Source organism: Melospiza georgiana, chromosome 17, assembly GCF_028018845.1.
Source record: "Melospiza georgiana isolate bMelGeo1 chromosome 17, bMelGeo1.pri, whole genome shotgun sequence".
In the NCBI taxonomy this organism is placed as follows: Eukaryota; Metazoa; Chordata; class Aves; order Passeriformes; family Passerellidae; genus Melospiza; species Melospiza georgiana.
In genome coordinates, this window is record NC_080446.1 from 7,567,928 (window position 1) to 7,581,723 (window position 13,796).

At 50.0% G+C, this 13,796-nt stretch overlaps 1 protein-coding gene across 1 annotated transcript; it reads left to right on the plus strand.

Moving 5' to 3' along the window:
• Nucleotides 1-589: 589 nt before the first annotated feature.
• Nucleotides 590-10,933, plus strand: LOC131090903 (BPI fold-containing family B member 4-like). The gene is made up of 15 exons (XM_058036569.1): nt 590-701; nt 1,437-1,551; nt 1,988-2,092; nt 2,706-2,861; nt 4,617-4,680; nt 5,034-5,097; nt 5,517-5,608; nt 6,625-6,798; nt 7,350-7,403; nt 7,963-8,130; nt 8,232-8,299; nt 9,358-9,400; nt 9,888-9,951; nt 10,285-10,361; nt 10,910-10,933. Exons 1-15 carry the CDS (start codon nt 590-592, stop codon nt 10,931-10,933), a joined length of 1,380 nt encoding a protein of 459 aa, XP_057892552.1.
• The last annotated feature ends 2,863 nt before the right edge of the window (nt 10,934-13,796 follow it).

Genomic DNA, 13,796 nt, shown 5'->3' on the forward strand with positions numbered 1-13,796 from the left:
GGTGGCAGGGTGACAGCTGCAGTGGCAGGGTCCTCATGCTGGCGGTGCTTGACTGCTTTGGTTGGAGACTGTGCTGGGCACCAAGCTCCTGATCACCTCCCTATGTCTGCTATGTCATAATTAAATTTATGTTAGTAGTTATTAAGTTATAACTTCTAGCTGGCTTTTTTTCTTTATTCACTTGTGCTTTAGTTTATTGCTTTTGAAAGGTAGAAGGAGCACAGATAATCCTCAGATGCTTCCCTTGGCAAAGCCCCTCACCAAAAGACCTGTACCTGTGTATTGCAGGGATACAGAAATAGCTTAAACATCAAGTTTGCCTTCTTTTGTGTGAACATTTTGGGCCAGTCACAAGGGATGAGGAAAGGGCTTTTATTGACCCACACATGGAGCCTGTCCATGTGTGTGGACATGAAGAAGGTTCTGTTGCTCTGGGCTTGAACAGAGCCTCCTATGATCCAGATAAAGAGTAAAGGAGGGATTCCTTTCTTGACTTCTTTCCTCATAAAGACACTGGGGCCGCTTCTGAGAGTTTTTTCCTCACTGTCCCCTCTGATGTCTCCATTGCCAGCAGGGGAATCTTCTGGAGATGAAGGTTTTGAAGCTTTTTGGGATCATATTTTTCTGTGGCCTCCTCTCACCCTCGCAGGAAGTCTTGTCTGGCCTGTCCTGTGCTGTGAGCCCGCGGGCGATGCAGAATGGTAACTACAAAAAACACCTCCAAGTTGTGTTTGCTTTGAAAGCTCTGTGGGGCGTAAAACTTCCTGAGTTTTACTCCCCATCATCTTTATTTCATAATTCCTCAGGGCTGCAGGCTTTGCTCAGAGCCCCTGAGAGCCATCACCAGATTCATGGGGCAGGGAAATCTCTGCTCCAGAACTGGGGCACGTTTCAGCTCCAAGCAGCAACACAGAATTTCAGGGCTAGATCTGGGTTATTTCCTCTTTTTTTCTCAGTTTCTCATTTCCATATTGGAGCAGCTGATGTTTGACAAACAGCTGCTGTGAAGTAGCAGACATATTAATATTTGCAACGTTCAGGCTTGTTTCAAGTTGTTTCTACTAAAAAAACTCCAAAAGCCGAAAGCAAAAATAAACAGGCAAAAATCAACAAGTAAAAACCTCTTTGACAAAGGGGAGATGAGTTGTGAGTGGAACCCAGCCTCTGAGTGGGGTCGCTGGTTCTCCTGGCAGTGCACAGCCAAGCTGTGATGTTTGAATTGGAGTCTGGGATGCTTTCCTGTTTACTTCACCAAGGGCAGCTTTGGTTTGTTGCACCAAAGTTGTAAAATACCATCCGTGTGTTATTTTACTGCATGGAGACAGCTGATGTCTCTCCATGAGGAGTCCTGGGGAGTGGAAGGGCTTCGGATGGGTCTGTCTGAGGCGGGAGAGGTCACTGCTGCAGGCTGGTCCTCACACAGAGATGTTTTCCAGTTCTCTCAGATGCCATAATTCATAGTGGGCTCATCCACCAGCACCTGCAGGGTCTCGTGGTTCCCAACATCATGGGTGAAGGGAGTCAGCTGAGCTCTCCCACCAGCATCACAGAGTAAGTGCTTCCCTGTGAGTGCTCCTTCAGCATCACTTCTGAACACGACAAGCTGAGCTGTCCCTGGCAGGGTTGGCCTGGGCTGATATCCTTGGTTTATTGTGGTACTGAAATTCTGACCCAACAATGTTAGTGTGGTCCCAGCAAGGGACCCTGCAGGCTGTAGGTGCAGAGTGATAGCTCTGGTGGTGTTGTTAATGCCTGGCAGCACTGAGAAAGGCAAAAGGCACCACAGAGGGAAAAAGCAGACAGCTCTCCAAAGTCAGCTTCCACCCCAGTCTGGTTCTAGGCTTCTTGTAGCCAGCTGTCCCTGACCCTTGTACCTCCATCTGGAGGTGTCTGGGGAGCTGTGGGTGCTGTGGGTCCTCCCTGGGTGCAGCTGCTCAGCTGCTGGGAGGTGTTTTTAATCTGTGCCAGCCCTCGCTGTTGTTCACAGCCTGCACCTCATCAAGGTCCGGGTGCCCAGGCTGTCGGTGGTGCTGCTGCCAGGGATCGGGGTCCAGCTGACCATCGGGGCAAAGCTGCAGCTCAGAGGCAACTGGTGAGTGGGGATTCAGTGAGGGAAGCCCCTACCCTGGCATATTTTGCATCTCTTAAGGATTTTGAAGTGTCTGTTACCTATAATAAAGTCACAGAGCAAAACAGACACCAAAATGTCACAGACGTGTTTTATGACAAATCCTTTCTTTAGGATTTTTCTTCCTGAGAAGCGGAGAGACCTCAGGAACAAAATACAAAAAATGGTTATCTGCTGCTGTGGAATGCAACAGGTGCATCTGTGATTGGCCCATGTTGGATGTTTCTAATTAATGGCCAATCACAGTGAGCCAGCTTGGACTGTCTGTCCGAGCCACAAGCCTTTGTTATCATTCTTTCTTTTTCTATTCTTAGCTAGCCTTCTGATGAAATCCTTTCTTCTATTATTTTAGTATAGTTTTATTATAATATATATCATAAAATAATAAATCAAGCCTTCTGAAACATGGAGTCAGATCCTCATCTCTTCCCTCATTCTAAGACCCCTTTGAACACAGTCACACCAAAAGATGACCTGTGGCATTGCAGGAAATGGAGAAGTCTGTTTCTCCTGGCTTTGGTGAGTTTCTGTGTGTAGAGGCTGAGAGATGCAATAATCCCCTTTGCTTTTTTTGCAGCTTGGTCGGCCTGCTCTCAGAACTCATTGATATCTTAGTGGAGGTGAACATTACTGCAAACATTAAATGCACGAATTTTGAATCTGGCACGTTCCAGGTTGTCACTGAAGACTGCCTCTGCATTCTTGGGGCCATAAAGATCAAGGTCCTTTCTGGGTAGGTGCCTGTGGATTTATGTTTTTATTATGTGCAATCCTCTCCTCTTTATTGATATGTGCAGTGTGCCAGGACACAGACAGTGCTCGCTGGTACAGAGCCAGGCCTCAGGGATGGAATTTCCTCCCTATTGCCAATGCCAATTGCATCAGTGGGATGAGGGTTAATTTGCCCTGTTTGCCTGTGGAAATTTTAAGATGTGAAGCATGAGGTTTGGTACCTTTCCCAACACACTTTCTCTAGACTTAGCTGGAGAATTGATATCCAAAGGATAGGAGTAATGGGGCTGGGAGGATTCCAGGAAAACAGGACCATTACATTCCCTGGTTTTGTACTCTGCCTTTGGCTGCTGTCCCATGCCTGGCATGTGGAGTTTCCCTCTGACTGCTGTGGTTCTGTGTAATTCCATGCAAATGTCCCATCTCTTGCTCAGTCTTATTAAATTCTTGACAGCAAGGATTTGCTGACTTCATGTATTGATGAACTCAGCTGTAAATTGATAATGGGAAATATTTTCTTCTATTGCTTTTGAATTACTTACTTTTCAGGTTCATCTAAATTCTCCTAATTAATTTTTGCATTATGCATTATATTTCAATCAGTGCAGCAGCTGATTTGAAAAATGCTGTGTGAGTGAACAGAGGAACACAACTCACCTGCTCTGAGGGTCATGGTTTGATTTTTAACAGGATTAAAGTGATGATTTGCAGGAAGTGAACTCCTAGGGGGGTGAGGGAAATGTAGATATACACAAATGACTTCATGGCAGCTCCTCAGATCCATTTGTAGGCAGAATTTGGGCATAAATAAGAGGTGCTCTATGAATTCCTGCTGTCTGGGTCTTGCCAGCTCAACAGTCCAGAAATATATTGATTATCAGACAAAACTGCCTCTGTGCTGCTGCAGGCATCACAGGTCCTGAGTGAGTTGTTCAGCAGCAGTGTGGAAATGTCACACAGCAGATTTCTCCTCTTGTTATTCCAGATGCAAATTGTTTGTTCCCAGTAACTAACATGAAGATATTTCCTAACAGCTCCCTCTTCCCTTAACTACAGCACTGATTTAAATACCTGAGGGAGATACCAAGCACAAGGTTAGACTGTGAGAGGCTCGCTCTTTTCATGCAGTGAAAGCTCCCTGAGAGCTGAAGGAAAAATTTGCCTCACAGAAAGGGTTGTCAAGCACTGGAACAGGCTGCCCAGGGAAGTGGTAGAGACACCACCCCTGGAAGTGCTAAAAAATGTGTCCATGGCACTTCAGGATGTGGTTTAGTGGGGAACATGGTTGTGGTGCAGAGCTGATGGTTGGACTTGATAATTTTAGATGTCTGGATGTCTTTTCCAACCTTAATGATTCTGTGATTTTCAGCAATGAGTGAAATTCTCTCCTTAGTGGAGTAAGTGAGGAGACAATATATATATATATATATATATATATAAAATATATATATAAAATATATATAACACACACATATATAACATATATATACATAACATACATATAAAATATATAAATAAATATATATATAAATATATACATACACACACACACACATATATATATATGTATATATATATATATATATAAAATATTGTATCTCCAGCCCCTGCTCTGGTGAGCATCAGCCACAGCACTGGCCCTGAAGGGATGACTGAGGGTGTAGGAGAATGCAAAATGAAGGCTGGAGATCTTTTTGTCTCCTGTCCTGGAGCGTTGTTTGTGCTGATTTGGAGTTCTTTTCCCTTTTTTTTCCAGCTTGCTCACCCTGTCGGTGAATGAGCTGGTGCTTCGCCAGCTGACAGCGACTCTGCCCGCTTTGGTATGGCTGAGGATTGTCCTCCTATCACAGCTGAGGCACAGAAATACTGGGGGAAAACTGGTTAAATACTGGGAGATACCGGGAAAAACTGGTTGTGAGGCCACAGCAAGATCCACTGCCTCTCTGTGCTGCTCTCCCACATCACTGCTGTCTGTAGGGCTATGCCTCAGATCAAAACATTCCCCTCCAGTGTGGTCCCACATCTCCAGGGATGCTGCAGTGCCCCAAGCCTTTCCCAGCACCCCAGCTGTGTCTATTGCCATGCAGCTTTTTCCCTGGTGGGGAAAGGAGGGCCTGTGGGCAGGGTGGGTGGTGAGGGGGGTGAGCAGTCCCATGTGTGCTTTGTGTTGCAGCTCTGCCCCGTGGTGGATATTGTGATGAACCTTGTGAACATCCATCTCCTGAGCACTCTCAATGGTGAGTTGCTTGTGGAGGGTGAGGCACTGCTGCCCCGTGTTTCCCACAGTGGGAACAAGACCCATTTACCCACACCAAGTCCATCAGTGCATCAGGAGAAGTCCAGCACTTCTGCAGAGCTGTTGGTGAGCCTGGAACTCACACCCCAGCATTCCAATGAGCTGCTCCCACCTAAGCCCTCCTTATTCCATTTCTATGCATCACCTTTGGATTTTTCTTATTGTCTTTGATGCCCTTTTTGTGCTATATCCCAAAGGCAGATCCCACCAAGCTGAATTTGGGGATGTCCTGGCCTTTTGGAGTATCAGCAAGCACCCCTGAGCCCTGAATGCTTGGGCCTGTTTGAGGGTGTGGGGGCCAGGGGAGGTTGTGTTGTTGCTGATTTCCCGGTGCTGTAACAATCCTTTCCCTGTGTGTAGCCGTGATCCCGGTGGGCACAGCAGGAACAATCCACTACCAGCTGGCCAGCATCCCCTACACCTCTGGCAAGTTCCTTGGGCTGGATTTAGATGTAAGTTAATGCTGGGCAGCAGGACCCTGGGAACCTGGCTGTGCATTCCTCGTCCCGTGGGAGCTGTAGAATCCCACGAGGAGCTGGGCTAATGATTTGTCCTGGAAATGCACCTCCAAATGCTTAGATCTTTATCCAAATCACCACCAAGTGATTGTGTGGGCTTTTCTTCTTGTGCTCTGTATGCCAACCCACCCTGAGTTTTCCCCAGGCTGTGTCTGTTGGATGTATCTGCTGGGATGAGCAGTTCTCCTTCTCATGGCATGAGCTGTTCTCTTCATTTCTCTTGCCCTGCAGACCTGCTGCTGGTGCTTTTTGCCTCTGCTGTTCAGTCTCTGCAATGGGTGAATGCTGAACCAGGCTAACAGATACATTTTTTACTTCTGTCTCACTGTGAGGGAAAAAAACCCCAAACAACAGAAAGCAAGCTGCTTGCTACCAGGAGAGCTTTAAAAAGCGAGCAGCTGGACAGAAGCCAGTGGGACACGAGCACTAAAGAGGAGTTTGTGATAGCAAACAGTGCAGCCTGTGAAACCCATGCTGCTGAACTAACTTTGGTGAAATGACTTCATTGGGAGGAGCCTTTGCCCCCAGCCCCCCCGGATGGTCAGAACCAGTCTCCCTAGCAAAAAGCCAGTGTCAGTGTGGGTGTCTGTGCAGCTGGAGGGTGGCTGGGGCAGGTCTGGGATCACTGTGTGCATGCAGCCCCATCACCCCTCGGAGCTTGGAGTGAGACCTCAGGGATGGAGTGAAGCACTGATTTGTGATGTGGACAGTGTGTTATTAGCTAATAATAACATTTCTTATTAGCTAGTAATAAATTTTCTGGTGCTAGCTAATGGCACCTCAGTTACTCTGGCTCACCCTTGTCAGCTCCTTCCATCTATGAGACAGAGTCACCTGCTCGAGTCTGGTGCTTTCCTGAGGGATGTTCATCTGGCACCACTGCCCTCCTGTGAGATCTGGCCGTGCCTCGAGGCTTTGAGGGCTGATGCCCGTGTCACCTCTCCTTGCAGGGCGTGGTGAAGCAGGTGGGAGGCAGCACCATCCCCCACGACTCGTCCCCCTCTGCTTTGCCTCCCCTGATGGACCGGCTGCTGCTCTTGGTGATGCGCCAGAGCTTCCTCAATGCAGTCCTGTCCCTGCTGCTCCAGCTGCCCCCACAGACCTTCCCCTGCACGCCAGACGTGGTGAGTACAGCAGGGCAGTGTTTCATGCTGGAGCCAGTGACAAGGGACAGGTAACGGCTCCAGGGAGGGCTGTTTGTGCCTGTCCCTGGCTGTGTGCATTGTGTGTGTGCTGACCCCAGCACTGCCTCCCTCCTGCCCTTCTCAGAGAGCTGCAATAGCACCTGCACTGCCCAGCTGTGCTCTTGTCTGCAAGGACACCCCTGGGGACACCAGTGGAGAGCAGTTGTGCACTGCCTGTGCCATGGACTCCTGCAGGCTGTCAGCCTTTCAAAGAGTCTGCAAAGTGCCACAGAGAAAAGACATTGCATGTCTGCAGTGCCATCCCCTGGGTGTTTGCATTTCCCATGCCTCTGATCTCTGCTTTCCATGGGAAGTGTTGAGGTCCACACATGGCAGGTGTTGAAAGCCTCTGGGGAGCATCACCTTCCACCTTAACAACTACCAGGAGTCACCCAGAGAGCACTGGGGAGAGTGGGGGGCTCAGGGCACTGTGGGATGGGTGTTGTTGGTGCTGGGTTGTTGATGGGTGCTGTTGTTTTCTGTCCCCTCAGTTCTCCGGTGCCAGCCGCCTGCGCGAGGCCGTGTGGACCATCGCTCCTGCTGGGGTGAGCAGCTTGCTCTGGCTCAGGGGTTTGTGTAAAGCTCTCCAGGATGCACCTGGATGTGCCATCATGCCCCTGACAAAGGTCCCCTGTCTCCTGCTCCCCTCCTCTTGCACCTGAGCCTGTCCTGCTGCCCGACCAGCTGATGGGAATGGGAGAGGGACTGGGGCTCTGCACAGCCCTGCCCTGCTCTCCTGTGTGCCATTGTCTGTTCCAGCCTTCTCCTGCTCCCTGAATGGGGAAAGCCTTCTCTCAGCCTGTAGCCATTGCCATGGAAAGCTGACAAATATCTCCTGTTTCCTGTGTATCCCATTTCTTGGGCACCCTCTGACACCCACAGCCCCCTCTGTGTCCACCTTGCCTTCCTCATCCCTTCTGCCCTCAGCATGGAGAGCTGATCCATGCTGCTGGACCTGTAATTTGGCTTGTCCAGGGTGTGTGTGACCTTGGGGAGGCCCTGTGGAGCCATGGGGCTGTGAGAGTCTGCCCAGGGACTGCCAGTCCCTGCTGGCTGGTGTGTGGGGTGCCAGCAGCCACCTCCATGCCCCCCCAATTCCCACAGTGCTCCGCCTGCAGTGGGACCAGTCCTCTGAGCATCAAACTGGTGTTGAGAGGGAACCCGCTCATCCTCTTGGAAGAAAACAAAGCCAGTGTCAAGCTGTCAGTCCTGATTCAGCTGTTTGGTAACCACTTAGATGGATCCATCCTCAACTTCCTGCTGCTGAAGGCTGTAAGTGTGGATGGAGCTGCCTCAGAGGGGTGCAGCTGGGGTGAGAGGTGGCTGGGATGGGGATGTTTCCATCTGCTGATCCTCTCCCTCTCTGCCTGCAGGACCTTGCTCTAAATGTCCGTGTGTCCATTGTTGGGGGCAGGCTGATGCTGCAGTTGGCCTTGGGCAGGTGAGCTGTCCCCTCACACAGGTGGGGACATTCTCTGTGCTGCAATGTTGGCTCTGGGGCTCCTGCCTTAAAATGTTTTCTGTGTCTGTAAACCAGACATTTCATCTGAATGTGAGAATTTCATACCTGACTGATGGCATACGGTGGATGGGGTAGTTCAGGGAGGATTGCAGCAGTTGGAAAGTTTTAAGAGGCTGGAGGAAAAGTGTGTCAGTTTTATAACAAGGAGGAATGAGGTAACCTGAATAATTGCAAGACTGTCAGCTTGACTTTGATCCTGGGCAGTGGTTTGAAATGCCTGATATTGGACATGAATGATAAAGCAGTAAAGGAAAGTGCTGTCATTAATGCCAGTCAAGGCATGATTAAAGATTGGAGAGCATTCCTTATAGCAGGAGGTTTGAGGATTTTGGGCCATTTAGGTTGTCAAAGAGCTGGATTTAGAAGCAAAATTGGCATAGCTTGTATGCAGCGATATAGGGAATAGAAATGCGTCAAAAGGCTTTTAATTCAATAGACAAGGGTATAACAAGATTCAATAGAAGTAGAAAAGAGAAATTGAAAGTGGAAATAAAGCATCCATTTTAGGTATGGATAGTTGTGTGATTGCAGTGATAGATGAGGAGCTGTAGCAAATTCACCAGACTGTGTGCTTTTACATAGAATCACAGAATGGTTTGGGTTGGAAGGGATCTTAAAGATCACCCAGTTCCAGCCCCCTGCCACGGGGTTCCAGCAGCTCTGCTCCCAGCTGGGCAGGAGCTGTTTCCTTCCTGAAAGTGAAGGGAGGGAGAGGGAAGGTGCAGCCAGGAGCTGTGTGTGCCCTGCTGCGGTGCTGCATCGTTGACAAGCAAATTAAAATTAGGTTAAGCTTTTATTTTCCTGTTTTCTTTTCTCTCTTGCAAGTGAGCCAGCCCCTGTTTTTCATGTCACAATGCAGGTGTCCCTTTGTGGGTCTGTGCCCAGGGGCTGAGTGTGCTTGGAGGTGGCTGGGTCTGGCTGTGAGCTCTGGCTGGTGCCTGGCGTCTGACCTGCTCTTTGCTCTCCTTTCCCTGCAGCACTTCCCTCTCCTTGGAGTCTTCTGATGTTGGCATCAGTAATGTAAGTCTCTAACACTAGTCTGGGCCTTACTGGGCAGGGAGAGCAGCCAAGCATGATGTCCTGTGGCTCCTGGGGAGGGAGGGAGCCAGGCAGTGGCTGTGGGATGCTGTGATGGATTGCCCCTGCTGATGGTCAGAGCTGTTAGCTGCTCTGTGGTGTAGGTTGTAGCAATTCCTCTGTTGCTGGGGTTTCTTTTTCCCTTCTGCCTTTTCTAATAAAGAAAATGTAAAGCTGAAATCTGTTTGTTTATTCACCTCTGCTTGGGCAAAGCTCACACTGAGCTGCAGCAGAAGTGTCACGAGGCAGAAGTTTTTCTAAAGGAAGGACTGAATACAAATTGGAGAAGAAAAGTAGATTCACTTCAAAGAGAAGAGGGACTGTTCTTTTGCTGTGTCAGTGGGCAGTGGTTTGCAGTCCCAAGGGTCCTGCTTGCTGCTGGTGTGGGCCAGGCAGTGCTGCTCATGTGGTTGTTCCTTCTCTGATTCAGATCTCCACCCTGAAGCCCCACTGCAGCAATTTGCTTGTGGAAACGTTCATGCCTGCCATCAATGGTAAGGTGACCTGGATGGCTGCAATGATGGGAGCACTTGGAGTTGTGGGCAAGGAGGGAAGAGGGAGCTCTGTGTGTGTGTGTGTGGGTGGGTGGGTTTGGAAGATGTATAAGGAGTGCTGGAGCCATTAAAACCCTGAAATCCCAATTTTGAGGATTTAGTTAAAAGTCCAGCCTTATATTTGCACCATCCCACCCCAGCATCAGTTCTGGCAGCAGTCAGTGATGGAGAACTGAGGAAAGCCAAGCACACAGTGGTGGCTGAGAATCCCTGCTCCCTGTGCCCTCCCTGGAGCAGCCCTGTGCTGGGCTGAGGACCTGTCTGTCCCCGCAGGTGCCCTGAGCATGGGGATCCCTCTGCCCAAGGTGCTGCGCATTCCCCTGGTGAATGTGGATTTCCAGATAAAAGCGGTGAGTGCTCCGATGGCTGCTCCCTCCTGTGAGGCTCCAGGGCCGGTCACAGGACCCTGCTGGTGCTGCCTGTGTGTGCAAGGGCTGTAGAACGCAATCCCTGAAAGACTGACAGGGCTGCTCTGTCTGACCTCCCTGGCCAGGGAATGTTCCTGAGGATGTGATGCCCACACAAGGTGTGGGCCCAGCTGCACCATGAGCAGTGCTCAGGCACTGGGGCACGTCCCAGTTCCCTGTCCAGGCCCACTTTTCTTTCTGAAGAACTCAGTGGGAGCAGCTCTGATGTGGATCCAGGCATTCAGACAAGCCCTCTCCAGTGGCACCATCCAAAGAATCCTGAATTGCCCCAAGTTCCAGCCCTGATCACCCTGGGGGTGTCCTGGAGCAGCCAGAATATTTCCCAACACCTCCCAAAGAGTTCTGTGCCCTCCTTATTACAAACTGGACGTGAGGACTTCTGCAGGAGGGTTCTGTCTTTGCTGTGTGTTGTGAACCAACATCCCTTGATGGGAAATAATGTGTTTGTGTTTCTCCCTGCTCTCCTCCAGGGCCTGATCGTGTTTCTGGTGTGAGCTGTGCAGCCTGAGGCATGGAGAGGACTGTGGGGGCAGAGAGAGGAAGAGAGCAGCAAGAATGGAATGCCAGGATCAGCATTATCTGCTTTTTTTTTACTAAACTTGATTCAAGGCTCTTGATAATATTTAAAATACTTTAAAATGAATTCATTTGTGTGAGTACAGTTTGACACTTGCAAACCTGACTGGCAGCTCTGTGTACAAACATTTATTTAGAGAAGCTGGTGTGATTTTGGGGTCACAGTCACAGCAGTTGAATGTGGTGCTGCAGCAGAATTGGGAAATTTGTTCTGAGGTAAAATTTTTCCTGATAGAATGGAAAAGTGAATTTGTTGCATGTGGCTTCTGAAGTGAATGTCCCCATCCTTGTCCAGGAGGATATGAAGTGCTGAGTGGGAGGTCAGCATACATTTGTCATGTAACTCTTTTAATAAATGTTCCTACTTTTTTAGTGCTTGGAATGAGGTTCTGGTTTCTGATGCTTCTCAAGGTGAGCTTCTGTCCTGCCTCCACTCTGGGACCTTGTTCCTTTGTGACAATCAATATTTTGGGTTTGAAAAGTCTTCCCACTTTAACTTCCTGAGAAAAAAAATTGAACTTTCAGTGGCTCCCCCTGGCCTGATAACCTGCTGACCAAATGCTAATCCACAAGCAGAAATCAAAATTAAATCGAATTTCCAAAGGTCATGAAGCATTTCCAAATAGAATCTGGAGGGAAAACTTCCTTAGCAGAGGACTGAGAGGTCTGACAGCCCTGGAGAACACCCATGTGCCTGCCAGAGCCACGTCTGCTTAGGCTGATGTCACAGCCTGTTGGTCTCTGCATGTCACAGTGATAAGAACCCCATCATTTTGGATTTTAAAAAGCCCAAATTATTCTGTGTTAAATAAATTACAAGTCTCAGGTTTTAAACGGCCTCTCCAACCCCAGTTTTTCCCAGCACTGGATGACATTACAAGTGTGTGAGTTACTCCTTGTGTCCCAGAGGCTGTGGCAGTCTGGCACTGAGCAGGTGAGGGATGGGGCAAATTCCACCCTGCATTTCTGCCTGAAGGAAGGAAGGAACAGCTCAGTACCTGTGGGGCCAAACCTGTCCTGCTGCAGGAGCTCCCAGCATCACTGTGAGATGCTGCAGAGGGATCTCTGAGCATGGCAGAGGAGGTGCTGGGCCCTTTGGGGGTCCCTCTTTGTGTGAACTGCCCAGCACTCCTGAGCTGTGCCAAACACAAACCTGGTGTCACACACTGTCCCCACGTGGCTGGTCTGCCTTGTGTCCGGCAGAAAGGCTTTGGGTGGGTTGAAGACCATTGAAGATGGGTGTCCTGGGGAGTTCAAACAGCTCTTTTGGTTCCCAGCATGGTGCAGGCTGATGCTGCCTGTGGTGCTGAGCTCCCCAGGGTCAGTTCAGCTGCTGGTGACACAAGCCTTGTCCTGTCCCTGGGCAGAAATGCTGCTCCTGTGTGGTGACACTGAAGCCCTGGGCTGGGTACAGCCTCATCACCAGCTGGACCCCAGTGGGGTGAGGTGCCAGCAAGAGTGAAGGCTGTGGAGCTTTGGAGCCTGCTCAGGAGCAGGAGCTCAGAGCCCTTTGCTCGTGTTCTCTGACACCAGCACACCTTGGAGCTGGCAGAGCAGGCTCTGGGCTCTGTGGGACCCTGTTACCTGCAGGATGGGATGAGGGACAACTCCCCTGTGCTGGCATCTGCTTTGTGCCACCCCAGGGCTCCTGCACTGCTGGGACTCAGTGTCTCCATCCATCCTTTTGCCCACAGGTGGCAGAACAGGCTGTGTTGGTACAAGGTTTTGTTCTGGCTCCTGAGCAAACACCTTCTGCACACTGAGTAAAGTTTAGGGCCCCTTTTCATTCCCGTTTGGCCATCACTTCTGTGTGTACTCTGCTCTGCTGGGAGGCATTCACTTCTTTGGCACGTTACCGAGGGCCCAGTGATCTGGCACGGTCCCAGGCCTCTGCTTGCCTTGACAAAGAAAACAGTGTGGCAAGAACGAGTGATGAGAGCTTGCTGCTGCATGGAGAGCTGGCACAGCAAGCCCAGGGTCACAGAGGAGTGGAAAAGTCATCTTGTGCCCCTGGGAAAGGCTTTTCCTCTTGGGCTCTGGCCTCCATCGTGCTGCTCATCACATGGGACTGAGGGGGAAGCAGTAGAGGAGCCTTTTCCAAAGGGAAGGCAGCATCTTCTCAATGGCACTTGTCACTTCTGCAACTTGTACATCTAATGCTCTGAATTTCTAGTGGCTTTAGGAGTATATCCAGAGCAGGAAACTGCAATCCAGAACCCTTAACAGCTGGGATAATCCTGTTCAGGAAAGTTTCTTTAACACTGGAACCTTGGCAGGCTGGGAAATCTTTTGCTGGGTGAGCAGCAGGAGGGGTTGCCAAGGACTGACTGTGCTGCTGGTGGCTTGAGGGTTTGTTGGAGCCCTCTGTTATTGCTCCAGCAATGCTCCTGGCAAAAGCTTCACCCCTCTGCTGTTTTGTGGGGGCTGGAGAAAGGGTTTGCTCCCCCTGCTCTGGGGTTTGAACCATCTGGCTGGTATGTGCTGCTCCATGTGCAGTAGTGAGGGAAGCTGGGGGTCACCAGGCAGCTCTTCCTGCAGGACTGCCCAGGAAAGTGATGGATTCTGTGTGTGCCAAGGGGGCTAATGCAAACAATTCTTTCAGCATTCCTTTTCCCTGGCTGTGCTGGGGGTCTCAGTAAATGGGGTGACTGGGGGGAGCAGCAGATGACCCTCATTGTCCAGCATGAGGCAGCTCTAAGCTGTGGCTATTCCCAGGTGGGGCTGGGAGTTGTGGGTGCAGCTCCTGAGACTCCAGCCCTGCACTGGAGAGCCGGAGTCATG